Source organism: Podarcis vaucheri (genome assembly GCF_965113315.1).
Source record: "Podarcis vaucheri genome assembly, chromosome: 1".
NCBI lineage: Eukaryota > Metazoa > Chordata > Lepidosauria > Squamata > Lacertidae > Podarcis > Podarcis vaucheri.
In genome coordinates this window covers 9,125,953-9,153,212 of record NC_138759.1, presented here as the reverse complement: position 1 = coordinate 9,153,212, position 27,260 = coordinate 9,125,953, and the positions used below count along the sequence as shown (strand labels likewise).

The 27,260-nt window shown below is 47.8% G+C and overlaps 1 protein-coding gene across 3 annotated transcripts in view; it reads right to left on the bottom strand.

The window, feature by feature from the left end:
• Positions 1-3,402: 3,402 nt before the first annotated feature.
• The window catches only part of LRRC9 (leucine rich repeat containing 9), a 72,627-nt gene continuing 48,769 nt past the window's right edge, over positions 3,403-27,260 (bottom strand). For 2 of the 3 annotated variants that reach the window (XM_082216569.1, XM_082216570.1), the window contains 9 exons: positions 26,101-26,209; positions 20,393-20,532; positions 17,636-17,772; positions 16,360-16,577; positions 15,385-15,453; positions 14,033-14,158; positions 6,971-7,154; positions 5,062-5,244; positions 3,403-3,600 (listed from right to left, as the gene is read on the bottom strand). In XM_082216569.1, coding sequence (XP_082072695.1) covers positions 5,090-5,244; positions 6,971-7,154; positions 14,033-14,158; positions 15,385-15,453; positions 16,360-16,577; positions 17,636-17,772; positions 20,393-20,532; positions 26,101-26,209 — 1,138 coding nt within the window. In that variant the 3' untranslated portion in view covers positions 3,403-3,600; positions 5,062-5,089. Of the gene's footprint in view, positions 3,607-5,061; positions 5,245-6,970; positions 7,155-14,032; positions 14,159-15,384; positions 15,454-16,359; positions 16,578-17,635; positions 17,773-20,392; positions 20,533-26,100; positions 26,210-27,260 lie in introns of all 3 variants that reach the window. The other variant, XM_082216571.1, reaches the window with a different exon arrangement.

Here is a 27,260-nt window from a genome sequence, read left to right as displayed (position 1 = left end):
CAGAGCTTCACACACAAAATAACCACATCATCTGGGCTTGATCAGGAATTCAAGGGGGAAGCATTCCCCCCTGTATGTTCTTCCCTGTCACATCGTATCTGCAGATATTGCTTCGTTCCAAGTCCATACTTTCTGGAAATGGGAAAAACAACAACGAAGCAATGCGCAAGTGTGAATGCAGAGGTAGGGACTCAAGGGGAAGAATTGTGCCGGGGCGTAGGTGCTTAACCCCTCCCGCAGCCATCGATTCTTTTCCCGCAGATGCACCCAGCCCCCTCTACTCGACATCTGATTTCAGAGTCCAAAAGAGAATTAGTCAACATGGGATATCCTCCACCTCCCTGCCAATTCCCTCCCACAGTTATCCGGTATCTCTGAATCAAGGCTGGGGACCACATCTTCTCCTTGTGGTCAGCATCACGTTCCACTCTGAAGGCACTTTGGTATGACTTGTTCATTGAACATTCATCCCGAATGGTTAGCAGGGAGGGTAGAGAATATGGGCTACTTGATGAGGATTCATTCTGATTTCTGTGCAGGGAGTTTAGATGCTGCTGCAGAGTGGTGCATGCTCTAGTTATCTCGTGCTTGGACTACTGCAATGCGCTCTACATGGGGCTACCTCTGAAGGTGATTTGGAAACTGCAGAGCCTAGGACTTGCCGATCAGAAGGTCGGCGGTTCGCATCCCCATGACGGGGTGAGCTCCCGTTGCTCGGTCCCTGCTCCTGCCCACCTAGCAGTTCGAAAGCACACCAGTGCAAGTAGATATATAGGTACCACTGCAGCAGGAAGGTAAATGGCGTTTCCGTGCGCTGCTCTGGTTCGCCAGAAGCAGCTTAGTCATGCTGGCCACATGACCCAGAAGCTGTACGCCGGCTCCCTCAGCCAGTAAAGCAAGATGAGTGCCACAACCCCAGAGTCGTCCGCGACTGGACCTAACTGTCAGGGGTCCCTTTACCTTTTTATTAAATAAGAAACATTTCAGCCACAGTGAGGAGAGGTCCGGTAAATGCCACCCCCAGGGATCCCTGGCTGGATCGCAAACACTCCAGCAGTGGTCTCGGGTATGGCTGCACACAGCTTGAACATTTCCTGACGCACCAAGTCAGCTTGGCTAGTTGGTTTGCTCCCTCAAGGATGCTCTACCGACGTTTCCTTTTAAAAGAGCACCTCAACACTCAGCACCCTTAGCCTCACAAGGGTCAGCAGCTCCAAAGAACCCGACGCAACCCATCAGCAGTTGGGTAGCGCAGGGAAAGGCAACCATTGCTCTCTTCTCCTGAGATCGCTGGACCAAAATTCCCATCATCCCTGACCACTGGGCCATGCTGGCTGGGGCTGATGTGAGATGGGAGTCTATAATCTGGAGGGCTGCTGGTTCCCTGCCCCGAAGACAGAGGGTCAGCTGGTTAATGGCCACAAAACGGGGCTCTTCAACCTGCCCTCCCCCCCATTTCAGATGGCCATCCACATTCCATACACTCTCCTACTATGTGCCAGTGCACATTTCCAATGTGGCAACCCCAAAATTTGCCGGCTTCTATGGTTCCACTCTGTTGTCATGCTGTGCCCCCCTTGTGAGGACTACCACACCTGATTCCCCCCCCAAAAAACACCATATATGCAAGGAACACCTTTCTTCAGTTCCACTGGAAGAGCACTTCTTGTTTTTCTTTTGCAGAATGCCTGAGGGTTTAAAGTGTTTGGGGGAAGTTATGTTATTAAACATTAGGAAGAACTTCCTGACAGTAAGAGCTGTTTGACAGTGGAATTTGCTGCCAAGGAGTGTGGTGGAGTCTCCTACTTTGGAGGTCTTTAAGCAGAGGCTTGACAACCATATGTCAGGAGTGCTCTGATGGTGTTTCCTGCTTGGCAGGGGGTTGGACTCGATGGCCCTTGTGGTCTCTTCCAACTCTATGATTCTATGTTTGGAGCTCAGTTGGCAGAACATGAGACTCTTAATCTCAGAGTTGTGGGTTTGAGTCCCACATTGGGCAAAAGATTCCTGCATTGCTGGGGGTTGGACTTAGAAGGCAGCCCTGTTTAGGGAAGCTTTTAATGTCTGATGTTTTATCACTTTTTTATTATTATTTTCATTAATTCTGTTGGGAGCTGCCCAGAGTGTCTGGGGAAACCCAGCCAAATGGGTAGGATATAAATAAATTATTATTATTATTATTATTATTATTATTATTATTATTATTATTAGACCCTTGGGGTCCCTTCCAACTCTATAATCACCAACTCACATTTTCTGCTCTCCGATTATATTATTTTCATTCATCTCTTGTTACAAGGACAGTCTCCCATATGAATTCCATATCCTGAGCCGACGTATTTTAGGAATGGATGTCAACATCAATTTATTCCTTGCTATTATCTTTTCTCCAAAGCTGCCCCTGCCAACAATACTTCCATCAGAATACCCTTATGCGACCATAACAGCTACATCTTGTACTCAACCCCAAGTCTAATTAAAACGGAACACCACCATAAGGTCAGGTTAAGGGGATGAATGCTAGTACGGTTATCCATCCGCAATCCGTCAACAGTTATGTATTAAATCTGGAATAAACATGGGCTTCCATGGAGCCTCATCTTTTCCACTGATAGCTAAGGCACACCCCTGATTTGCAGTACAACAGTGCTGAGGCTAAAACTACACGTGGAGGTCAATTGTGTGGTTGTTTTCATAAAGGTATAAATTCCAAATCAGCCTGGGCAGAGGAGTGAAAGTGTCAGAGGAGCTGTTAAATCTGTTTTCCTTCCTGTTGTTTGCCCGTCTCCTCAAGATGTTTCTCTGGGGAGCGAAAATATAGGGGAGAAAACATAGTTTCCGGTAGGGGGAAGCGTGGTGCAGCGGTAGCACTCACCTGAGCTCCTGACCACTGAGTCACTGCTGCTTATCAGGACGGAGAAGGGTCAAGCACCAGGGAGATTGGCTCAGTGCAAACACACCAGCAGGAGCACAGGATTAGCTCTGCTGCTCTATCTGCACCACACTGACATTCCTGCGACTTCTCTGTCTCCGGGTAAGCAGCAGCAACGCAGCTGTCGGGAGGTCAGGTGAGCATCACCACTCCCATCCAGCCACCGTCTGCTGCTGGTTATTTTCTGACACAGGTGGAAAAGCAGTCTGGGGAGGGAGGCACTTTTGAGCAGACAAATGAAAGAAAGGGAGAGGGTTAAGCAGCCCCTCTCCCTGCCATTCTTTCAGCGGTTAATGGCCTCCCCAAAGGTTGCTTTGCATTCTGGTTGTTGTTGGTTTTTTATGGGCAGAACTGATTGCACTTCCAATAGTCACATGTTAACTGGAGTCCCATTTGGTCCAGAGTATCCTACTCAGTCCGGGATTATTTTTTTTTTTTTGGGGGGGGGAATTAGGCATGCTTCATCAACCTTAAGAAACTTAAATCAGTTCATTCATTTGAGTCTCTGATCGAAGATATAAAATGTGAAATTACGGAACAAATTCTCCTGGGCTGTAACTCAAGTTGGGAAAGCAAACATCTGGATACAAATGTAAATCAGTGTCAAAACTAGCGTTCGTTCCTCTTGCAGCTATTTACAATTTGTTCGATCCGAAAGTGAAACTGCACTGTTTCTGAAAGGAAAAGAAAGGAAGTCAAATGAGAAGGGTTATATTAATTCAAAACAGGGATGCTACAGGAGTTTCTGTGACACAGGTGATTTTATTTATTTATTTGGTACATACCATTTGGTACATCTTGTATACCTGAAGGCAGTGTGTACTAGGCTCTGACCAGACCCACCTAAACCTCTTTAGCTTATGGAAGGTGGCTACATTATGTACCCTCCAATAGAAATAGGCAAATCTGTCTTTTTTGGATTCCCTCCGTTTCTCATTTTTCTAATCTTAAATTCCTCGTGAAAATTCACCAGCATTTTAGTGCAAACTTCTAATAATCGCATTCTGGTATGCAGTTTTGTCTAATCTGCACATATAATATACAGAGCAATTACCCCTCATATATTTTTACACACTGGTTGCTTGGAGAACTCCCATCACAAAATCTGGAGAAATGCAAATTTCAAGGGATAGCTGTTTGAGTTCACATATCGATTTGAGATAAATTAGATAATTTATCATTAAAGCTCAAACAAAACTACATTTCTTCCCCATCACGAATCACAGACTACGTCCCAGGTTTCCAGAACTGATTGCCTACAAGATCATTCTTGCCATCTACCCATTCAATTTTTATTCTCCCATCTAAGCAACACAGCTTAACAACAACAACAAAAATCAATGGTGTCAAGGGCCGAATTCACTAAGAATTAACTTCATTCCTATCCCATTTCAGACAAGAACTGTTTGCTAATACACCATGCATGGAGGGGAAAAATGTGGAACCCAGAGCCACTTTTAGCAACTTGTATCAATGATCCGAGTGCAAAAATATGGAATTGACACAGTGCCAGATCAATTTGGTGGTTAGAGTGCCAGGCCGATCCAGTTTCAAATCGGCACTTAGCCATGGAGTTCATTGGGGCAACCTTTGGCTAGTTGGTAAACCTCACAGGGTTGTTGTGAGCCTAAAAGAGGAGGAAAAGAACCACACATATGACACTAAGCCCTTAGAGTAGGGCTTGATTGCAGCCCCCATCACCCCCGACCATTGGCCAGGCCGACTGGGGTTGATGGGAGTGAGGTCCATTTAGCCCCCCACCCCATAAAATATTTGAGGGAGCTGGACCCCCTCAAAGTTGATGGGCATTGCCATTCAGATGGTGTGCATGTGATTGTGGTCCTGTGATTATGTGGACTGTGGCATACCTGTTGTCCCCCCCCCCTATATTTTATTCAAGTTGGCACCCCTGGCCACAGGTTAGGCAACCTTAACTTAGGAGGACAGGTGGGATAAAACCACTAAAACCCAGGCAAAAAATGGAGGGCTCTTTAGAAGTCTTCTTCCCCTGCTGATACATGTATTCTGCGTTTGGTCCTTTATTTTCAGCCAGAGGAGTGACATACGGGAGTGTGCAAAGCGTAGCTCACACCAAGAGAAAGAGGAAAACAGTGTGCTCAGTCGCATACCTGCACTTTCCTTGCTGGTGTGGCAGGTTTACGTGGTTCGAGAGGGGCCGCTCTGTGGTGCCCCATGGGCTGGAAGGTTGGCCGAGGCAGCTCTGACTTGCCTGATGGCGACCTCCGAATGGATGCTCCGAGGGTTACACACGCCCTGTGTGGCGTTCTTGGATTTCTTACCTGAAAGCGGAACTGTAAAATAGGCACTTTTCAAACTTAGGGTCGCCATTGTTTTACACCAGAGGCCGGCAACCAAAGGCCCATGGGCCAGAAGCAGCCCATGAGGGTCGCTTAACCGGCCCATGAGCCACGCCTGAACCTAGCCGCCTGCTTGGCGAGTCCATGCACGCTGTGCTAAACTGGCAAGGCATGGCAGGGTGCAGGGACTCTCTTCCACAGCTCCAGAAATCACTTCTGCACATGCCCAGACAATGGAAATCACATCTGTGCATGTCTGCAGTGCCGGAAATCACTTCTGCGCATGCCCAGATGCTGACAGAGTCTGGCCATGCGCAGAAGCGATTTTCGGTGGCGCGGACATGCGCAGACGCAATTTCCAGCGTCACGCTGCACCGGCCCGGCCCACGGAGGATCTCCACGGGAGTGATCCGGCCTATGCCCGGTAAGCCTTGCCGACCCCTGTTTTACACCAAGCAAGAGGAGTCAAGTTTATGAAAGGGAAAACAAGGCTGCAGGCAGCTAACTGAACCAGGCTGCTTCTTTGGGCGATTCTGCCTTTAGATGATGTTTGCCTTGGGACTGGTCCCTGGCGCCGGACCTGAACTAGACCTTGACATTGCAGCGCATCGTTAAAACTGCAGAACTCCCTCCCACAAGAGTCTGGGATGGCCCCCAACTGGGATGGCTTTAAAAGGGCATTAGACAAATTTATGGTAAGGTACATGTAAATGATGGGACGCGGGTGGCGCTGTGGGCTAAAGCCTCAGCGCCTAGGGCTTGCCGATCGAAAGGTCGGCGGTTCGAATCCCCGCGGCGGGGTGCGCTCCCGCTGCTCGGTCCCAGCGCCTGCCCACCTAGCAGTTCGAAAGCACCCCCCGGGGCAAGTAGATAAATAGGTACCGCTTACCAGCGGGAAGGTAAACGGCGTTCCGTGTGCGGCTCTGGCTCGCCAGAGCAGCGTTGTCACGCTGGCCACGTGACCCGGAAGTGTCTTCGGACAGCGCTGGCCCCCGGCCAATAGATGTGAGATGGGCGCACAAACCCCAGAGTCTGTCAAGACTGGCCCGTTCGGGCAGGGGTACCTTTACCTTTACTTTACATGTAAATGACCCCTGGACGGTTAAGTCCAGTCAAAGGTGGCTATGGAGTTGCCGCGCTCATCTTGCTTTCAGGCAGAGGGAGCTGGAGTTTGTCCACAGACAGCTTTCTGGGTCATGTGGCTAGCAGGACTAAACCACTACTGGTGCAACGGAAAAACCGTGACGGAAACCAGAGCGCACAGAAATGCTGTTTACCTTCCTGCTGCAGTGGTACCTATTTATCTACTTGCACTGGTGTGCTTTCAAACTGCTAGGTTGGCAGGAGCTGGGACACAGCAATGGGAGCTCACCCCGTCATGGGATTCGAACAGCCGACCTTCCGATCAGCAAGCCCAAGAGGCTCAGTGGTTTAGACCAGAGCGCCACCCATGTCCCTATAAATTCATGGAGGAGAAGGCCCTGATGGCTTTGCTCTGCCTCCACAGTTGGAGGCAGCTATGCTTCTGAATGCCAATTGCTGGAAACTGCAGGGAAATTTTCCTTGTGCTCTAATCCTGCTTGAAGAATTCTGGTTATCCAGTGCGAAAACAGGATGCTGGACTAGGGGACCCTGTTGTGACATCTTCAACCAACCAAGTGGAAGACCTGAGACTTAACCCAGAGAAAAACAATGAGCATCACGGCCTATTTACACTCACCTTTGACGGACTCGCTCCCAACCAGCTCATCCACAGAATGAGGGACGATAAAGTCGCCCCCATATAAATAGTTGATACCCGCATTCAGGTTCACGTTGGCTATCTTCAGGGGACAAGGCTTGGGGAAAGTAGTCTGCAGCATGGGGAATCCACAGTCTATTGGAGAGTTGGCAAGAGGAAAGACCTACATGGTGAGACATCAGGGGTATTAGTAAGTCTCGACTCTCAGGCTCGGAAATGCCGCAAAGGAAACAGGGAGGGAAAGTTACTTACCCCAACTACTATGGTCATGTGGGCCCCCCCAATCGTTCTACCAGGACACTGAGGTCCAGCTCTGAGGGCCTTCTGGTGGTTCCCTCGCTGCGAGAAGCCAAGTTACAGGCAACCAGGCAGAGGGCCTTCTTGGTAGTGGCACCTGCCCTGTGGAACGCCCTCCCACCAGATGTCAAAGAGAAGACATCTGAAGGCAGCTCTGTTTAGGGAAGCTTTTAATGTTTGATGAATTACTGTATTTTAATATTTTGTTGGAAGCCGCCCAGAGTGGCTGGGGAAGCCCAGCCAGATGGGCGGGGAATGAATGAATGAATAAATATCATCATCATCATCATCCCCTGGGCTAAAAAGGGTTTCTCAGTCCTGCTCTCATTTCAAAGCAGGATACATTCCCATTCTCCTTAGAAAAATATTCTACTATGTGCAAGACTGCCTTACAATTCAGAAGTTTCCTCCCAGTGTCCAGTCTGAGGCTGTGACAATTTTATTTCTGCTGGTTAGCGCACTCACCCATTTTCCCCAAGCTCTCAGTCCAAAGAGATCTGCCTTGACTCCATTTCCCTCCCTTTCACAATTCAGTACAGTACAGCCTGCAAAACTACAATCCCCATCAGGCTTTGCTCCTCTCCTCTCTCACAAGATTCCACCGCCAAGGGTCAAGGGCTACGCGTTTGCCTCAGTGCCCTCTGTAATTATTATTTTTTTTAAATGCACTTCCCAGCGTGTTTCTGCCTTTCCCTGTTGGATTTTCCTGCAAAGTTCAGTGGATTATGTTGGCTTTGCTTTAGCATGAGCTGAAACCTAACTTAGTCATGCTCATTAATGTTAGTGGGTCTACTCTTGACTAAAACATGGTTGCATTGCCAGTCCCCAAGTTTCCACCATGCTCTGCCTTTTTGTGAAAGATCAAAGGGTGGAATTAAATGTCACACTATGACGGATATCCCACTTGCGCAAGCATTTTGGCTTGCCAGACGGAACGATTCCCCCTCTTCCCGCACTGTGTGCTGTTTTGCAGGCTCCCCCAGCGTTAACGGAGAAATCTGAGGGCTCCCTTGGACAAAAAACAAGGACACCAGCCAGGAATACCAGAGCAAAACAGCAGCCAGTAGGCTTGGTCTTTATTGAAGACTGCCACGACAGGACTCCCCCCTGCCCCCAGGTGGAACAAGATGGAAGCCCTGAACAAAAGAAGACCCCAACTTTTATTAGCTACTAATCCCCCAAGCTACACCCCTAGAACTACATCACAACTACATCATGATTGCTTCATTGACACATCACAAAAAGGAGGGGTTGAGGGAGGAGTTGTGGTGGTAACCTGAGTGTCTGGTCACCTGGCCGGTTCCACCTTTCCCCTTCCCCATGAGTACTTTCCAGAGGACAAAGGGGAGTTTGCAGTATCCTGCCCCCAGAGGGAAGAGCTGATCATTGTCCTTTGTCTCAGTCCGTGCTGAATCCACTCCCATATGCAAGTTCTTTGTGACCTTGATGGTCTTCTGTCTGGGACCATCACGGTTGGCATGGCAACTGGGTAGGGCTCCTGAGTACGCTCAAGGGATTATGGCTGCCCTGTATCAAACCTTCCCCCTTTGTTAGTCCTTCCTTCATGGAGCAAAATAAAAGTGGAACGGTGTAGATCCGATGTACGGTTGATTTTCTATGAATTTATAACAGAAACATCGCGTATGTCGTGTGTGAGAGTGTGTGTGTGTTGAGTTTGTACAAACTAAATGATTGGGGGGGGTGTTTCCTGCAGCACCAGCACAGATTTTTTTCTTTGGTGGGGGAGGAAGGAGGACGAGGCCCCATTGTGCAAATGGAAGTCCTTATGCGGGGCTTTTGCTGATGGCCTCTTAAAGTGAACCCCACCTTTAGACCGTGACCAAAAGACCAATGAATTTTAAAATAGTTAAACCCAGTTGAAATACGAACCCTAAAAAACGGACAGGAGATTTGAGAACTGGAGCTTCCCCTCCCCCAGGTGAGCTCCCCCCAGGATCACATATACCGTATTTTTCGCTCTGTAAGACACACCAGACCACAAGATGCACCTAGTTTTTGGAGGAGGAAAACAAGAAAAAAATATATCCTGAATCTCAGAAGCCAGAACAGCAAGAGGGAAAGCAGCGATCCCTCTTGCTGTTCTGGCTTCTGGGATAGCTGCGCAGCCTGCATTCACACACATTTCCCCTTACTTTTTAGGAGGGAAAAAGTGAGTCTTATAGAACAAAAAATACGGTAGTTAAACCTGGTTGAAATGCGAACCCTAAAAAAAGGGCAGGAGATTTGAGAACTGGTGCATCCCCGTCCCCCAGGTGAGCTCCTCCCCAGGATCGCATATAATTGGTTTGCAAATGAGCTGAGCTATATTTCCCCCCAAGGAGGAAGTAGATTGGCCCATTTCTAAACGTCCTCCGCTAATACTTTCTGGTTGCAGCCTCTGCAAGCGGCAAAGCAAAGAGATGAATGGGATCCTTCTCAGCACGAGGGGCCCTGTTGCATGCAGCTGGGTGCTGCCTCCCCAGTCCTTCGCAGCTGTTTCCCTGCTAAGGGAAGCAAGGGTGAGCCACAAAAATTTTTAATGCTCCCCCTTTCCACTGAGCCGAGTATGACTGGGCACCTACATCTTGCTTCTGGGCCTGAGCCCAAGAAACTACAGATGCATCCCTTTCTGAAACTGTCGCCAGTTTACGTTGATTGTGTTTAACACCAGTGCTCCCTTCTCCGCCTTCGGCTGCAGGGTTTAAAATTCGTGCTTCTTAATATTCCTAATTGGCCTCGGCCCAGTATACCTGAAGGAGCGTCTCCACCCCCATCGTTCCGCCCGGACACTGAGATCCAGCACCGAGGGCCTTCTGGCGGTTCCCTCACTGCGAGAAGCCAAGTTACAGGGAACCAGGCAGAGGGCCTTCTCGGTAGTGGCACCCACCCTGTGGAACGCCCTCCCACCAGATGTCAAAGAGAACAGCAACTACCAGACTTTTAGAAGACATCTGAAGGCAGCCCTGTTTAGGGAAGCTTTTAATGTTTGATGTATTACAGTATTTTAAATTTTTTTGGAAGCCGCCCAGAGTGGCTGGGCAAGCCCAGCCAGATGGGCGGGGTATAAATTAATTGTTGTTGTTGTTGTTGTTGTTGTTATTCCACACAGAAGCATGGTCTGCCCGTGACTCATAGAGGTAGGACTGAAGGAATGAGGAAAATACAACAGGCCCCATAGAATCAGGGGCGGGGGGACCCCCAGTCTACAGAACCTTGGTTCCTGGAACAGTTTGATGGGACTGTAATACAGTCATACCTTGGTTTGCAAATGGCTTAGTTGTCAAGCAAATCGGCTCCCAGAAGTAACATTTTTCGGAAGCCAAACATCCATTTTGGCTGTTGGCGTTATTTCCGGGGCCAATCAGAAGCCGTTGCATTTTGAACACTTTGGAAGCTGAATGGATTTCCAGAATGGATTGAGTTCAAGAACCAAAGTACCACCATACCTGCTAGGACTTCAGCCCAAAGCTTGAATTGGATATGCACTTGGCAATATCTTGCAGGCAGGCAAAGCTTGCAGGAGGTGGAGCAAAAGACTGGTATTCTCCCGCATGACGTCACCATGTTCCGCCCCGTTTTACCAGCCCATCTTTGCTTCTCCAAGGGATGCCATGAACTAGGGGTGTCTCCGACTTATAAAAGAGCCCAGCAAATACATTAGGCAGTAAAAATTTGCAGTCAGGGAAAGATGGCAATCAACGCCTGCCATACCATTGAATTGATTCAGGGGATTTTGGGAACAATCTGTACGTTATTTGGCTCATCATTATAGCGTTTCTACCCTCATGTAGGGGTTGGGATGGGGGCTAATGTTTTGGTTTTCTGCTTCCGTTCCCAAAATGTTTCCGGAGCACCTTGGAAGAAAACAAGGCGCTAATTAAGATGCTTTCTCCTGTGCAAAATTTCCTGTGACATTTAACACCAAAAAACGTACTTTTCAAAGAGAAACGACAGAAGATCTTGCTTCTCAACTTTCTAACAAGCACTTAGGAAAGAGCAGCTTTGATGTCGCGAAGGAAACCGAGAAACCGCTTGTTGTTCCACTTCGGTGGCCTAATGAGATAATGCCTCAGTTCTGTCCGAGCTAACGAGGCAGAGCATCTTCACTGAAGCTTTCTGAGAAACCCAGAAACCTCTCTCTCCTAAGAGAGGGGAGGCCTTAGCACTCTTTCGGCAGCTGCACTAATACGGCCATGTTTTTTTATTTTTAAGTGATGTCCAACGTATAAAAAGCATAGGTCAGTTTGGAAATAAAGGCATTTACAACGTGCTGCAATCCGCTTCACAGCACTTAGAAGCCTTGTATACAAAGCACCACATCTTCAAGCAGCAAAACACACACACACACACACACACACACCAGTGTTCATTTTTGCAAGGCAGCCTGCTGAGCTCTTGGCTCTACAAAGAGGCAGGCGCTGCTTCTGATACTGTAAACATGGCAAAGATGTCGCCTAATGTGTTTGTCGGACTGGGGCTTGGGGCATCATAAACTGAGCGAGTTTTCACGCAGACTAGAGCAGCCTTCACCAACGAGGTGCCTTCCAGATGTTCTGGACTACAACTCCCATCAGCTCCAGCCAGATTTGGGAGTCGTGGTTGAAAACATCAAGAGCACCAGGTTGACGAAAGCTGGGCTAGAGACTGCGGGTGGACATTCCTAAATTACACCCCTAAATTTTAAAAGGCTACCAATAGTGTTGTAGTCAAAGGTAAAGGGACCTCTGGCCGTTAGGTCCAGTCATGGCCAACTCTGGGGTTGCGGCGCTCATCTCGCTTTACTGGCCGAGGGAGCCGGCGTACAGCTTCCGGGTCATGTGGCCAGCATGACTAAGCCGCTTCTGGCGAACCAGAGCAGCGCACGGAAACGCCGTTTACCTTCCCGCCGGAGTAGTACCTATTTATCTACTTGCACTTTGACGTGCTTTCGAACTGCTAGGTTGGCAGGAGTAGGGACTGAGCAACAGGAGCTCACCCGTTGCGGGGATTCGAACCGCCGACCTTCTGATTGGCAAGTCCTAGGCTCTGTGGTTTAACCCACAGCGCCACCCACGTCCCTGTTGTATGCAAATTACATATGCACAAACATGTATTGCGGAATGGTATTCCTCCTACAAAGAATTATAGAGTTGGAAAGTCCAGTCCAATCCCGTGCAATGAAGGAAGAAGGGTGTAAGGCCATTAAGCTCAGAGTCTAAAATAAGGGTGGGAGCCTGTGGTCTTGCAGGCGTCAATGGACTCCAACTCCTACCAACCCCCAGCCAGCACAGTCAATGCACGGGGGTAACATGATGGGGGTTGTAACTTAGCACCATCTGCAAGGCCACAGGTTCCCCATCGCTGGTCTGAAATTAACTGCTTGCATATATACAACTTCTTGTGTCTACACACATGCACACCCATAGAAGCTCTGGAAGCACGTTGCAGCGTACTCAGGGACTGACAGTGTAATTATATTGCATGCACTTCCTGACGCACATATTGGAATCACAACAGCTTAAAAATCTGGTGTGGTCTTGTTTACGTTACACAAGCGTACAAACCTCCCGCAGGCAAGTGTGAGGATTTGACCTTACACCGAAAGCGGTAAGCTTGTACCGCACATTGTTCAGTCTTACCTCTCAAAGCCTCACTCGATCGATCGCATAAACCAGTCCGCCATTCTCCTTCATCCCTCCTCTGCCATCCTCCTTCATTCTCCTTCTTCTGAACCCTGTCCTTTGCCCAGCCACATTCAATTCATCCTCCCAAAATCTCTGCCAGAAGTCATTTCTTGGCTGTACCCATCTATATGTCAAGTAAGGTCGATGCATGGAAGTGAGAGCTGGACCATAAAGAAGGCTGATTGCCAAAGAATTGATGCTTTTGAATTATGGTGCTGGAGGAGACTCTTGAGAGTCCCATGGACTGCAAGAAGATCAAACCTATCCATTCTGAAGGAAACCAGCCCTGAGGGCTCACTGGAAGGACAGATCCTGAAGCTGAGGCTCCAATACTTTGGCCACCTCATGAGAAGAGAAGACTCCCTGGAAAAGACCCTGATGTTGGGAAAGATTGAGGGTACAAGGAGAAGGGGACGGCAGAGGACAAGATGGTTGGACAGAAGCTACCAGCATGAGTCTGACCAAACTGCGGGAGGCAGTGGTAGACAGGAGTGCCTGGCGTGCTCTGGTCCAGGGGGTCACGAAGAGTCGGACACGACTAAACAACAACAACAAGGTTGGTGGGGACTAATTTGAATGTCCCCCAATAACGAGGGTGGCAGCGGGGATGGTTCACCCAGAATAAAAAGTGAATCGCAAGCATGCGTTCAATGTCATTTGGTGCTGCAGGAAGGTGGTTTTTTAAAAAAAGAAATAAAGAGAGGAATGAACTGACTTTGCAAGCCCCGTCAGAAAGTGTTATTTTGGTTCTTTGGGTGCACAAGGATTATCATTCCAGACAGGTAGCAGGACCCAGGGAGGGGGGTGGTATGTGCCACTTTGGGACTTGACAGTAGCTCAAGGTAGCTGTGCCACTGTGTGGAACTAAAGAGCCCTCGTTACTGAACTGTTGTGGATACCAGCACCCAAACATGGCTGCCCCTGAATGCGACTCAAAAACATGCTGAATTTTTAAACAGGATGGAAGAGGAAAAGAAGACACCAAAGGCAATTTCTGAGTTGATAGACTCACATCTGCCTCGGTCCTCCCCAAAACGGTAAGAGGCCTAAGCAGATCTTAATTATAATAATTGTGCTTTACTTGCTGTTCTAGCAAATGGACTTCCGCCCTTGCCCTCTCTTCTGGAGTGACTGTTACTCCATCCAGCACCTGAAGGTTAGGTAAGTGGAATACGAGGAGCGGGCGGTGGCAAATCTTGCGGGACACCTGGGATGTGGAGAGAAAGGAAACAATGGTGAAACCCAATTGTTAGGTCAAGTGCATTTTGCTCACATCCCTTCCAGAGTTTCAGGTTCAGGTTTAGGCCCTACAGTTAGCTAGCAGATGTAACACAACACAGTGAAGACAGATGTGACATACTTAACAGTGGAGGGAAATCTTGCTTCTAAACTTGCCATATGCACACGCATATGTCCAAGACAAACTCTGGATCTGCTTTCAGCCTTGTCCCTCCCATTGTGCTTTCTGAAAGGCATCATTTTAGAAGAGGCACATATACAATTTAATGACCAATGCAATTCTGGGCTACATCAATAGGAGTAGAGCATCTAGATCAAGGGAAGTAATAGTGCTACTGTATTCTGCTCTGGTCAGACCTCACCTGGAGTACTGTGTCCAGTTCTGGGCACCACAGTTCAAGAAGGACACTGACAAACTGGAACGTGTCCAGAGGAGGGCAACCAAAATGGTCAAAGGCCTGGAAACGATGCCTTATGAGGAACAGCTAAGGGAGCTGGGATGTTTAGCCTGGAGAAGAGGAGGTTAAGGGGTGATATGATAGCCATGTTCAAATATCTAAAAGGATGTCACATAGAGGAGGGAGAAAGGTTGTTTTCTGCTGCTCCAGAGAAGCGGACACGGAGCAATGGATCCAAACTACAAGAAAGAAGATTCCACCTAAACATTAGGAAGAACTTCCTGACAGTAAGAGCTGTTCGACCGTGGAATTTGCTGTCAAGGAGTGTGGTGGAGTCTCCTCCTTTGGAGGTCTTTAAGCAGAGGCTTGACAACCATATGTCAGGAGTACTCTGATGGTGTTTCCTGCTTGGCAGGGGGTTGGACTCGATGGCCCTTGTGGTCTCTTCCAACTCTATGATTCTATGATTCTATGATTCTAAAACATTTCCAGGCTTTCTCATGGATATATTTACTGTCAAATGATATATGACCTGTTTGGGGATACCAAAACACACACAAAAAAAACACTGTACTTGACATCATGAAAATGAGTCCTGAATATTCCAGAATGAGATCATAGAATCACGGAACTGTAGAGTTGGGGTCATCTAGTCCAACCCCCTGCAAGGCAGGTATCACAACTAAATAATGTCAGGCCTCTTTGATAGCACTTCAGTCTTAAGGCAGCATCCTGCGAAGCACTTACTAAATAGATTGTGCATAGTTAATGAGATGATAGTTAATAGTTTACTCACCGGATTTCCGTATATCGAGAGCTCTTTAATGCATGGAAGACAATCGAGTTTTTCAAGTTCTGACAACTCCTGTCCCAAGATTAAAAAAGGTTGTATTCAAGAGCCATTGAAAGCTTTCCTGCGGAATGCAAGCACTGACAGTCTTATGCAGGAATCTTCATACAGCTTTGCTATGGAGTCCTTCAGGGATCTCTTTCGGTAGGAATGGGGAGCCTGTGCCCCTCCAACTACTGGAGGACTGCAACTGCCACCAGCCCTAGCCAGCCTGGGGAATGGCCAGGGATGATGGGAGTAGTGGTCCAAAATCTGGAGGGCTGCAGATTTCCCAGTCATATTCCAGTCTATTCAAATCATGACCGCTAATTCCCAGTTGACCATTTGTTGGCTCAATTGTTTCTTGACCGATCCTAAGAGATAGCGGCACAAGATCCATTGCAATTAGGGATGGGGCAGAAATTTATTCCAGTCCCCATTCAAAGGCAGTCCTACCTAATTCGCCCTTCCCAAAACAGTGAGTCAATCTAAACACAACCATCCTTTCAAATCTGCACTTCTCCAGATTTTTGCAGTTCTCCAGCCAAGCTTACCAAATAAAATGCATATACCAAGGTAAAGTATGCAGTCAAATGCTCACATAACATAGAACCATGCATTGCGTTAGGGAAAATTCATTTGCAAAAAATGTGTGTTCTAGCCAAAGCTGGATACAAATCATTAGGAGGAATTTGCCGATGAATCTTCAAGAGGGTTTTTTTAAAACAAGAATTTGCAAACTGATGCGGAAATTGAAGAACTGCACTTTGGAAAAATGAGAAATGGAGAGAAACCAAAATGGATAGATTTTCTCTTTCCTAATTGTAACGGCCAAAGACAAGCTGAGTGCAGAATTCAGCGCTGGAACCTTTCTCACCCAGCCTTCCCCAAGTTGGTGCCCCCCAGCTGTTTTGGACTGCAGCTCCTACAGATCCACTGTACCTGAATTCTGTTGAGGCCAAGAAAAAGCTTCTGCAGCTTCACCAAGCAATGCAAATTGTTCAGTTCTCTCAGGCGGTTCTCCTCCAGGTGAAGCGCCACCAGGGAGCTCTGCTTAGCAAACGAATTCTCGTGGATTGCTTTGAGTCGGTTATGATCCAGCACCAATTCCTGTAGAAGTTGCAGGCCGTCAAGCCCCTCAATCTGGCTGATCTCGTTGCCTGCAGTGGCAAGAGCAAAGGATGTGGGGTGGAACAAAAGCAGTCAAGTACAACACTTCCTGTTTGCCCAGAGCGGACACACAGGGGGATGTTACTCCGGCCAGGAGGACTTCCTGTCACACCTGGCCTGGAGCATCCTCCCCCTGCGTGTGACCCGGTAGATGGGCGTGACCCTGTGAGACCCTGTAAAAAGGGCCAGTCACGCAGCCATCCTCCTCTTGCTCTGTTGACTTCTTCAACTCTTGATGCTGTTCTCTTGATGTATTTTGCTGTCTGCTGGCTTTCAGCCAGCAGCACATGGGCTCATATCCCTACATGGGATGAACCCACTCTCTTTCCTGTAACTACAAGCTAAAACCTGCTTTCAGGGAACCTACTGTGAACTGAATGTAAGTAAACTTCTTGTTATACTTTTAAAGAAGACTGTTGTGTCTTTGTTCTTTTGAAGAGGGAACAAAGGGGATTTACCAGGATCAAACCCAATCTGGACAAGCCAGAATGGATTGCTTAAGTTAAAATTTACCCACGAAACAGGACTTTGTATTTTTATTTTTATTTAGTTTGTTTTTTATTGTAATGTATTGTGAAAAGTCTTAATAAAACCTTATAAAATACAACAGACACAGCAACACACATATGCACAGTGCTATTTTTCTAGAAAAAGAGGTGCCGGAACTCACTACAAACCCTTGTTCTCTTATATTGGCAATGGCGCCTACCTGAGAGGTGCTGGAACTGAGTTCCGGTGAGTTGTGGCTGGAAAAAAGCCCTGTATATATAAACACAGACACACACAAAACCCCACAGATCAAATGGTCTACCTCTGGCCTTGTTTAGAAGTCTGCAGTGGCTTCTGGGAAGCGAATGGGTAACATTTAGTTGGGGACTATATATACTACAAGCTGAGTCTGCAACCAAATGTTGCTGTGCTCCAACTCAGGGTTCCAGCCCACCCACCCCAGACCTTCTTACAGACCTCTCTTCCATCTCTCCTCCCCCCCAAAAAGGTATCGTGTGAACATGTGATAATGACTGTTTATACTACTGTTGTTACTTACCCTGTAAAAACAGAAACTTCAGGTTTTTTAGCCTGCTAATCTGCAGCGAGGCCAAACTGGCAATCCCATTGTAGCCAAGATGGAGAACTTCTAAGCTCTCCATTATCGGAGGCAAGCTTTCATTGGCTCCCACGTCCCTGAAACAACAAGGGGACCATGTCAGGGGACAGAGCTCAGCCGCCGACTGCCAAGAAGGAAATTGACATACCGCTTCCCCCCACCCCAATGCACAGAGTTTTGCTAGAGCTTTGAAGCAGGGCTGGGCGAGGACACCCCGCTGCTGTTAAAACAGCAGAGCTGGAACCCCCACCATGGACTTTGGGCATTAACATGGAAATCCACTCTTCCCCCAGCAAAATGCCTGACAGGAGGAAAAGTGGAGCAGCTGGAAACCGCTGTTTGCTTCTGTTTAGTAAAAGTTTTATGACAACCCCTTGGCAACAGCCCTTTGCTGCCAGGGCAAAGTAGAGCAAGACATCAGAATGCAATACTTCTGCCGCTCTGCATAGGAAAAGTCAGGGCTCGGTCAAATGGAGGTTACTTCTGAGGTTTCGGTGCACTTCCTCTTTACGGGTCTGGCATGCCAGGTTAAGTTAACTGAGGTCCAGCGCTGAGGGCCTTCTGGCGGTTCCCTCGCTGTGTTACAGGGAACCAGGGAGCTTTTACAGGGAGCCAAGCTACAGGGAATCAGGCAGAGGGCCTTCTCGGTAGTGGCACCCGCCCTGTGGAACGCCCTCCCACCAGATGTCAAAGAGAAAAATAACTACCAAACTTTTAGAAGACATCTGAAGGCAGCCCTGTTTAGGGACGCTTTTAAGGTTTAATAGGTTATTGTATTTTAGTGTTTTGTTGGAAGCCGCCCAGAGTGGCTGGGGAAACCCAGCCAGATGGGCAGGGTATAAATAATAAATTATTATTATTATTATTATTATTATTACACAGCAGCGCACCCAGGGGAGTGTTCCTGGGTGCATTATCAGCAGGAAGCTTCAGCCATTCCTGGCCCCTTGACAGGCCTACCTGGAGAACGCGCGTTTGTGTGCAAACTCACTGGTCATATTCCTACATCGCATTTTTAGGTGTTACAAAAGTTGGGTGCCAACCCTGCTCTCTGCCAAGTGGTGGCAAGAGACTATGAGGTTCCAGGCACTCACCCAGGGTTTTTGTTCCTTTGGGGAACTGAAGATGTAGCGGGGACTGTCACAGCTTTAAGAAATATGGTTTATTCACCCATTTACACCTTCAGTCTGCATGGAAAGAGTCCAAATCACGCCCCTTAAGAGGTGCTGCCTCATCCTGCCTCACAGGCGGACTGTCTGTGCTCTGAAGCACAAAGAGCAAACACTTCCGATGGCCATTGCTATGAGAATACTCATACACAGTAGAGGCCTTAGATGATTACTGAAAGCAGGCTGAAAGGGAGGACTTAATTGCCTTAAGAAGGAAAGGTCGTACTGATACCCCCGCGAATCAGACAGTGGAATTAAGCAGTTTTTAATTAACTAAAGGGTTCAAAGACTTAATACCCCGACTGATAAGCCTGATTAAGGTCTTTCGGAGACATCAGACCTGCAAAACCCACGCATATCTTTTGCCAGATGTTTCTGAGAAAAGCACAAAAGCCTCGCTGTACACCTGGACCAAACTGACCGAGGAGAAGGCTGGACAAAGCAGTCTGATTTTCATAGATTAAGCAGATATAAGGGGCTCACGTGTCTGGAACAAAAGGCCGAGATGCAAGAGAGATTCCATTTGTTTTCTCTTCATGCCTCTGCCAGGAACTTGTCCACAGTATCTCAAGGCCTTCATTTACCAGTCTGGGTCGTTCACACACCAGTTCCCCTCCTCTGCACCCCCATGCTCTGATGGTGTTTCCTGCTTGGCAGGGGGTTGGACTCGATGGCCCTTGTGGTCTCTTCCAACTCTAGGATTCTATGATCAGAATGTGCCCCAGAAAAGGCTCCAAATGGAGCTGTTGACTAGGGGGACCCAGGGTGTCTGACTTGGGAAGCAGGCAGCCCCCTTATGGGGTCTTCGCTGCGAGATCACATTCATCCGGTGCTGTGCCAGCTGCACTGGCTCCCAGTGGAGTACAGGATCAGGTTTAAGGTGCTGGTTTTAACCTTTAAAGCCCTATACAGCTTAGGACCCTTGTATCCACGGGATCGCCTCTCCTGGTATGCCCCACAGAGAAACCTACGGTCTGCAAATAATAACATCCTCAAGGTCCCAGGCCTCAGAGAGGTTAGGCTGGCCTCAACTAGAGCCAGGGCCTTCTCGGCTGCGGCTCCAATCTGGTGGAATGCTCTGTCACAAGAGACTAGGGCCCTGCGGGACCTGACATCTTTCCGCAGGGCCTGCAAGACAGAGTTGTTCCACCAGGCCTTTGGTCAGGGCGCAGCCTGACTCCCTCCTCTGGCAACCTGCACAGAATTCTGCTTAATTGGTTGCCATCAATTTGATTTTAATTAATTTTTATAATGAAATATTTTTAGATTGTGTGACTATTTGACTGTTTGATTATTTGATTGTTGTTAGCCGCCCTGAGCCCAGCTTCGGCTGGGGAGGGCGGGATATAAATAATAATAATAATAATTATTATTATTAAATGCATAGAAATGGTTCTCCCTCCATAGACCAACCTCCCAAAGGGGAACCATCATCCATCTGGGCTTCACAAAGCAACGGTGCTTCTAGATCGGCGTCAGAACACCCATCCATCTTCAGCAGCTCCTGCTGGACTTATCTACGACGTACCTGTTTCCTTTGGAAGATCCTTGCTGTCCGTAGCCGCTGGATGTCACTTTCTGGTACAGCAGCTGCCTGTTGGTTAAGTGATTTGAAACCTTCTGCCTGGGAAGGATCGACTCGATGTGATTGTAGTTGAGGCAGAGGACCTGCATAAAAAAGGGAGCTGGAGGATATCAGATGAATTCAGTTTGGCCATGTAAAAAGGACCCATAATTGACCCTCTGCATTGGGTTGGACCATATAACCCCTGGCATCTCTTCCAACTCCATAATTTTCTATGATTTGCAGCTCGGCATCCAAAGAAAAATCAGTCTCACACCATGATAGGTTCCGAAATATGGCTGCTCTTTAGGGCTAATGCAGCACAGCTTTTATTGTGTGAAATCAGAAAGATACAAAATACAAGCCAAGCAATTTGTTCTAGCCAGCAGATAAGGACCTTCGCACTAGACCGTTCGAGCCTCAGGCCATGCTACGTTAGCCAATCATATGGGACAGCACGAGCTGTTCACGCGCTGTTCATGCTCCAAGGATGCTTCTAGCTATGAAATCACCCTGCAACAATAAGAACTTTGCTCATGCTCTCATGTACAAGCAATCATTTTCCCACATGTCCCCTTTTCTTGTTTATATTATTAGAGGAAAAGAGGGACCATTATTCCAAATCGTACACTTCATTGCCTAAGCGTCTACACTTTGCAACATAAATTCCTCTTGTAACCCCTGTGGTGGGCCGTGGTCGGTACCACCATGCAGTGCATTGGGAAATCAAAGAGGGTATGCATTGAATGCAACAATACACCATAATGAAGCCAGCAATACATGCAATTACAATCAATAATATTTTTCTTAACCATAATCCATTAGGCAACTGTCAGGGCTGCTACCCAGTCCCAGCTCACATAGGACCACGCTACCAGCGTTCACGTTATACAGGTTCCATTTTCAAACTGCAATGTGCAGCCCTACGTCTTCTATGTCAGGCCGGCGAAGATCCGTCTGAGTTTCCGCCTCTAGCACACCAGCTTATTACCCTAGCCTTGCTCCACCTCCTGCGCCTCTCCTTAACGTCTCTGGGTCCTTCTGCCTGGGCTTTCCCCCTGCTCTCCCCCCTTGCTCTGACCGCTGGCGCTCCCTTCTGGGAATCCCCGGACTCACTGGACAGGCTCGGGGATCTCGGGTCGTCATCCCCACTCATCCCTCCTTCGTATTCCTCCCCCTCGCTCTCTGTTTCCTCCCTTCTCTGCGTCTCTGCTCCTGAACCCCTGACAGCAACCAAGAAAATAAGCAATCCCATGGATCAAAACCTTCAGGTGGATTCAAAGGATTATGGGCTATCATTTGTTCCATATAATCAATAGTAGCAGAGATATTGGTCGATTGATCAGTTATATACATACAGCAATGAGAATGAATTAAGGCACAAATTCCACCTTTAGAAGCAAGGATCACATCTAAAGCATAATGATGTTGAAGAACTACATTTCTTATTTCTGATATTTCTTTGTTAATAGCTTTTTTAAAATCATTTTTCTCAGCAGCTAAAAGGCACTAGCCAAGCATATTTTTTTCGCTTCAAGCATATTCCACTTGCTGTAACCAAAAAGATTGCAACAAGGTCGAGAACAGAGCCCATTGTCGCAGGCCTTGCTAAAGAACCATATTGCAACTTTCTGTCCGGGAACCATGCCAAAGCACAAAAATGAAACAAACTGGAACACACTGAAATTCCCTCACCCCCTCCCTTGCCAAGAGTCCACAATAGTGCCAAGACAGCCCTCTGTACATGTTCAGGGGAACACATCATAGGGCAGGACTCCTGAGGGAGGAGAAAAAAAAATCTCTGGGGGGTAAAATCCAAGTGATGTCAATAAGGATGAGAATGGTAAATTAGTCCAATGGCTGTTTCTGAGCAACCTGCGTGATATTTCGTGGCTCGATTATTGGCATGTAAAAACCACAATCCAGGAGAAGTCACACAACCATTTCTGCAGATACAGGAGCCCATTTGCTGTAAATAAGTCTGATGTATTGCTCCTTGTACTTCTGAGTCAAAAGTCCAAGCCCAACGAAACGTGATGACACAGATGGGATGGTTGCTATTAGGAGGCAGCAAAACTGTAATGATGTTTGGTGGTTGAAGTGGCTTCCCAAGAAAAAGGGGGGCCAATGCAGTAGGGGTGAAGATGGCCTTTCAGCGTGCCAGGAAACACTGGAACAGCTGTGGAAGAGCCTCTTCCATTGCAGAGGTGATTGTGATCTTGTCCGCTGGATTCTTGTGTCCTTTAAGGGCAGAAAATAGTGGAGACAAAGTGGAGGTGGGCAGGTCCAAATAACTCTTTATCCAATTCAGCTGTCCAAGAATTTGTTGTAAATCCACCAGTTTAAGATGATCAGGAAACTGTAGTTGAGGCGTAACTGGAATGGCTGCAGATGGTGTCAGCTTGTGTCCCAGGTACGTAATGCGTAAAGTCCGCTGGATTCTTTCCTTAGCCACTGTCAATCCAACAGGTTGTAGCCTTTGCAGGAATTTGGGACACGGTGGAGGACAAGGCCGTGGCTAGCAGGCTGTGGCTAGCAGTGCCCACTGACTGGCAGGCTTTAAGCATATCAGCAATGGCTATATTTGATGTTGCCATTAGAAGGTGCAGCTCTTGCGTACAGTGCTCATTTGCATTATCAAACACAAGCTGGCGTACAATCGGTTCTTGTGCTGCCAGGTCCTGAACTTGCCACTTGAAGGTATTATACAAGCGATCAACAAATTGTCCATAGAGCTTTGCAGGGCCCTGTCTGACGCTCCCCAATTGGCCATTGCGCTCATTCTTGTCATCAGGGACAGAAGCTAAAGCCTCCTGAGCAGCAGCCGTAGTGGCCTCCCAATATTGAGGATCGAGAGTTAGCTGTTGGGCAACAGTAAGAAAATTGCCTCCTCCCGTTAACCCATCGAGGACATCAGCTTGGGTTAACATGACGGGGGGTGGCGGTGGTGCGGGAGCAATCACAGGGAAGAGATTTGGAGTATCAGCATCAAAAGGCAGCAACGGAGCGGTGGCACAGAGAGATCTTTGAAGAGGAATTGTAGGAGCGGTGCCAAATGCCTTGGGCGGAGGAGGTAGAAGAGCTGGGGGTGCTGCAGAATTTGAAGAATGCAGGGGAGTGACAGGAGGAGCCGAAGGGAAAATGTCCGGCGGTTTAGGAGGTAGGTTTGAGGCAGGCAAAGCAGGAGCGGGGAGGGCGGGCGAAGAAGTTGTGGCAGCAGCCAGAAGAATGTTTGAAGGAGTTAAGCACGACATAGCTTTGTAGACGTTACTCCAGGCATGCAAAACCTTGACATCAATCTGAGGATGATTTTGAAAGAAGTGTCCAATTTTTTTCCAATCGTCTAACTCCCAATTTCCGTCCTGGGGGAACCAGGGGCAGTGAGTGTCCAGGGCTTTTATAAGGGACTTAAGGTCAGCTTTCCGAACAGCAAGGTTGTTACTGGCCAAAAGGAATTTAAGGTCTTTAAAAAATTTTTTTCTGTGGTGCAGAGAGAGACTTTCCCATGATTGCAAGAGTTGCAAAAAGAGCAGGGAGCACTTACCGGAGGGATCCTTAGGAGGATGAGGGAGGCGCCTTTTTGCCCTGTCCGGGCGGAAGTAAGTGCTGATAAGTCCGTAACGTAGTCCAGAATCACATTCACACGGGAGCTCTCACCAGGGATCCACTACGTGGATGAACGACGCGTCTGCAGCCCTTGCCAGGCGAGGTGAGGCTGAACGTTGTTTAACAGCATGAAATCCAAAAGAAATCACACGGGAGCACTCACCAGGGATCCACTACGTGGATGAACGACGTGTTGGTGAGTGCTGAATAATGAAAAACAACGTGAAGTCCGAAGGCAGTCACACGGGGCACCAATTGTCGAGTTGCAGCTCGGCATCCAAAGAAAAATCAGTCTCACACCATGATAGGTTCCGAAATATGGCTGCTCTTTAGGGCTAATGCAGCACAGCTTTTATTGTGTGAAATCAGAAAGATACAAAATACAAGCCAAGCAATTTGTTCTAGCCAGCAGATAAGGACCTTCGCACTAGACCGTTCGAGCCTCAGGCCATGCTACGTTAGCCAATCATATGGGACAGCACGAGCTGTTCACGCGCTGTTCATGCTCCAAGGATGCTTCTAGCTATGAAATCACCCTGCAACAATAAGAACTTTGCTCATGCTCTCATGTACAAGCAATCATTTTCCCACACTATGACCTAGGATGAGGCAAGTAGCGCAAACAGGGAATAAAGATAGATCCACAGTTCTGACCTGCTTAGTCCTAGGATGTCGTGGACTGGTTAGACGCAGAAGAATGATGAGAGTGACCAGCTGGGGAACCCCCAAGGGAAGAAGGCTGAGAACCCGGAGAGTGGTGGTGGGACAACGATGAGGGGGCAGAGGGAGAAGGTCTCCCAGAACCAGAAGAGAAGAAGAAGAAGAAGAAGAAGAAGAAGAAGAGTTTGGATTTGATATCCCGCCTTTCACTCCCCTTCAGGAGTCTCAAAGCGGCTAACATTCTCCTTTCCCTTCCTCCCCCACAACAAACACTCTGTGAGGTGAGTGGGGCTGAGAGACTTCACAGAAGTGTGACTGGCCCAAGGTCACCCAGCAGCTGCATGTGGAGGAGCGGAGACACGAACCCGGTTTCCCAGATTACGTGACTACCGCTCTTAACCACTACACCACACTGGCTCCTGGCGGAGAAGAGACATGCAGGCACAGTCTCCAATTGCTCCAATTGCTTGGGGGAAATCATGGAGTGGAGGGGACTTGGTAAAGGTAAAGGACTCCTGGACGGTTAAGTCCAGTTGAATTTGACTATAGGGTGTGGCCCTCATCTCTACTTTCAGGCCGAGGGAGCTGGCATTTGTCCACAGACAGCATGACTAACGTGGTGACAGAAGCCAGAGTGCACAGAAATGCCGTTTATCTTTCTGCCGCAGTGGTAGCTATTTATCTATTCGCACTGGTATGCTTTTGAACTGCAAGGTTGGCAGGAGCTGGGACAAAGCAACGGGAGCTCACTCCGTTGCATGGATTCGAACTGCTGACCTTCCGATCAGCAAGCTCAAGAGGCTCAGTGTTTTAGACCACAGTGCCACCCGCATCCCTACAGAGGGGACTTAGGCAGCGGTGAGGAGGTGGGAACCTTCAGTCTCAAGAGCTGCTTCATTAAGCCCGACACTACTATGCCGATCACGTTTTGGCTAATAAAGAGTTAACTCACACAGTGTGATTTACTGCTGCCTCACTCCTGACAGCAGCCTTTTGAGCCGGGATGGGACACCTGTGGCCTACTGTATCCAGCTCCCATCATCACTGTCCACTGGTCCAGGCTGGCTGGAGCTGATGGGAATCCAAGAACGTTTGCGGGGCTGCAGATTCCCCACCCCTTCTCTAGAACTTCTGAGCCTGCTACCCCTGGCTGCTACTATCCTTGACATTGCAAAGCAATGTATGGACTTCACAGCATTCACCCTTATAATAATCTGTGGAGGAGGAGAGAAAGAAGACTGAGACGGAGGACTGAAAACTGGGGCATAGTTGTAGTAAATGGTAATAATTTTTTTTTTTTAAAGTAAGTCTGAAATAGCCCTCGCACACCCACTCCAGGGCCATCTATATCTGCACTCTATTCCCTGTGAATGAGAGGGGAAGAATAGGAAGCACAGATGACTCACCTTGATGTTAGGGAGGTAGACCAGACCACTGAAAGAGGTGAGGTTATTGTTCTGTAAATTCACGCTGGTGATGTTCTTAAACTGGTCTGCTGGCGCAAGATCCACCATTCTGAGTCAGACAAAGGAAAGAAAGAAAGAAGACATTTAGAGAGAGCGGATGGTAAATAAAACCTGATGCTGTTTCCCGCCCTGAGGCATGCTCTAAGGAAGCACCGACAGAGCTTTTCTTTCCCTTTTCAAAGCAAATGGAAAACATTTTGGGAATTATAGGGACAGAACTACTTAAATCGTACAGAAATTTATTTATGTGTGCTACTACAGCAGCAAGAATGTTACTCGCCCAAAACTGGAAAGAAGCAGAAGTCCCAACAAAGGAAAAATGGATACAAAAACTTATAGAATATGCAGAAATGGTGAAACTTACCAAAGAATAAGAAATCAAGATAACAAGCTTTTTATAAAAGAATGGAAATGGTTTATTGAATATTTACAGATAAACTGCAAAAAGATAAAAATTATTATAATAACCTGCAGTTTTAGCAAGAGTATATATTTAAAGTAGATAAGCAAGTGAGCAAATTAAATGAATGTATGCCGAAGATATAAAAAACAATAATAACTTTAATGAACCGCAGAAAGAGGGGGAAGGAAGTCAGGTTTTGAAATGTTAAAATGACTGTAAAATTAAGGAAATGTATAAACCTGAAAAGCATAAATAAAAATTAAAAGAGAGAGACAGAGAAAGAAAACAATGGTCTAGGAACATAGGAAGCCTCCTTACTCCAGGTCAGACCAATTGGTCCAGCTAGCTCCATATTGTCTTCTCTGACCACCACCAGCAGCAGCCACTCTCCAGAATCTCAGACAGAGGCTTTCCATGTCTTCTACTCATTATCTATTTAACTGGAGATGGTGGCGATGGAACTGGGTACCTTCTGTGTGCAAAGGCTGTGCTCTGTCATTGAGCTACACTCCCTCTCCAGGCATGCAAGCAGTGGCATAGCAAGGTCAGGTGGTACCCGGAACGAAAAATTTCTTGTCATCCTCCCCCACACTGAATTTGCGACGAGGAGTCTACCTGCCGCCCTACAGGGCAGAGTCTACCTGACACCCAGGGCAGACCGCACCCACCTTGCTCCATCCCTGCATGCAAGTCCAGC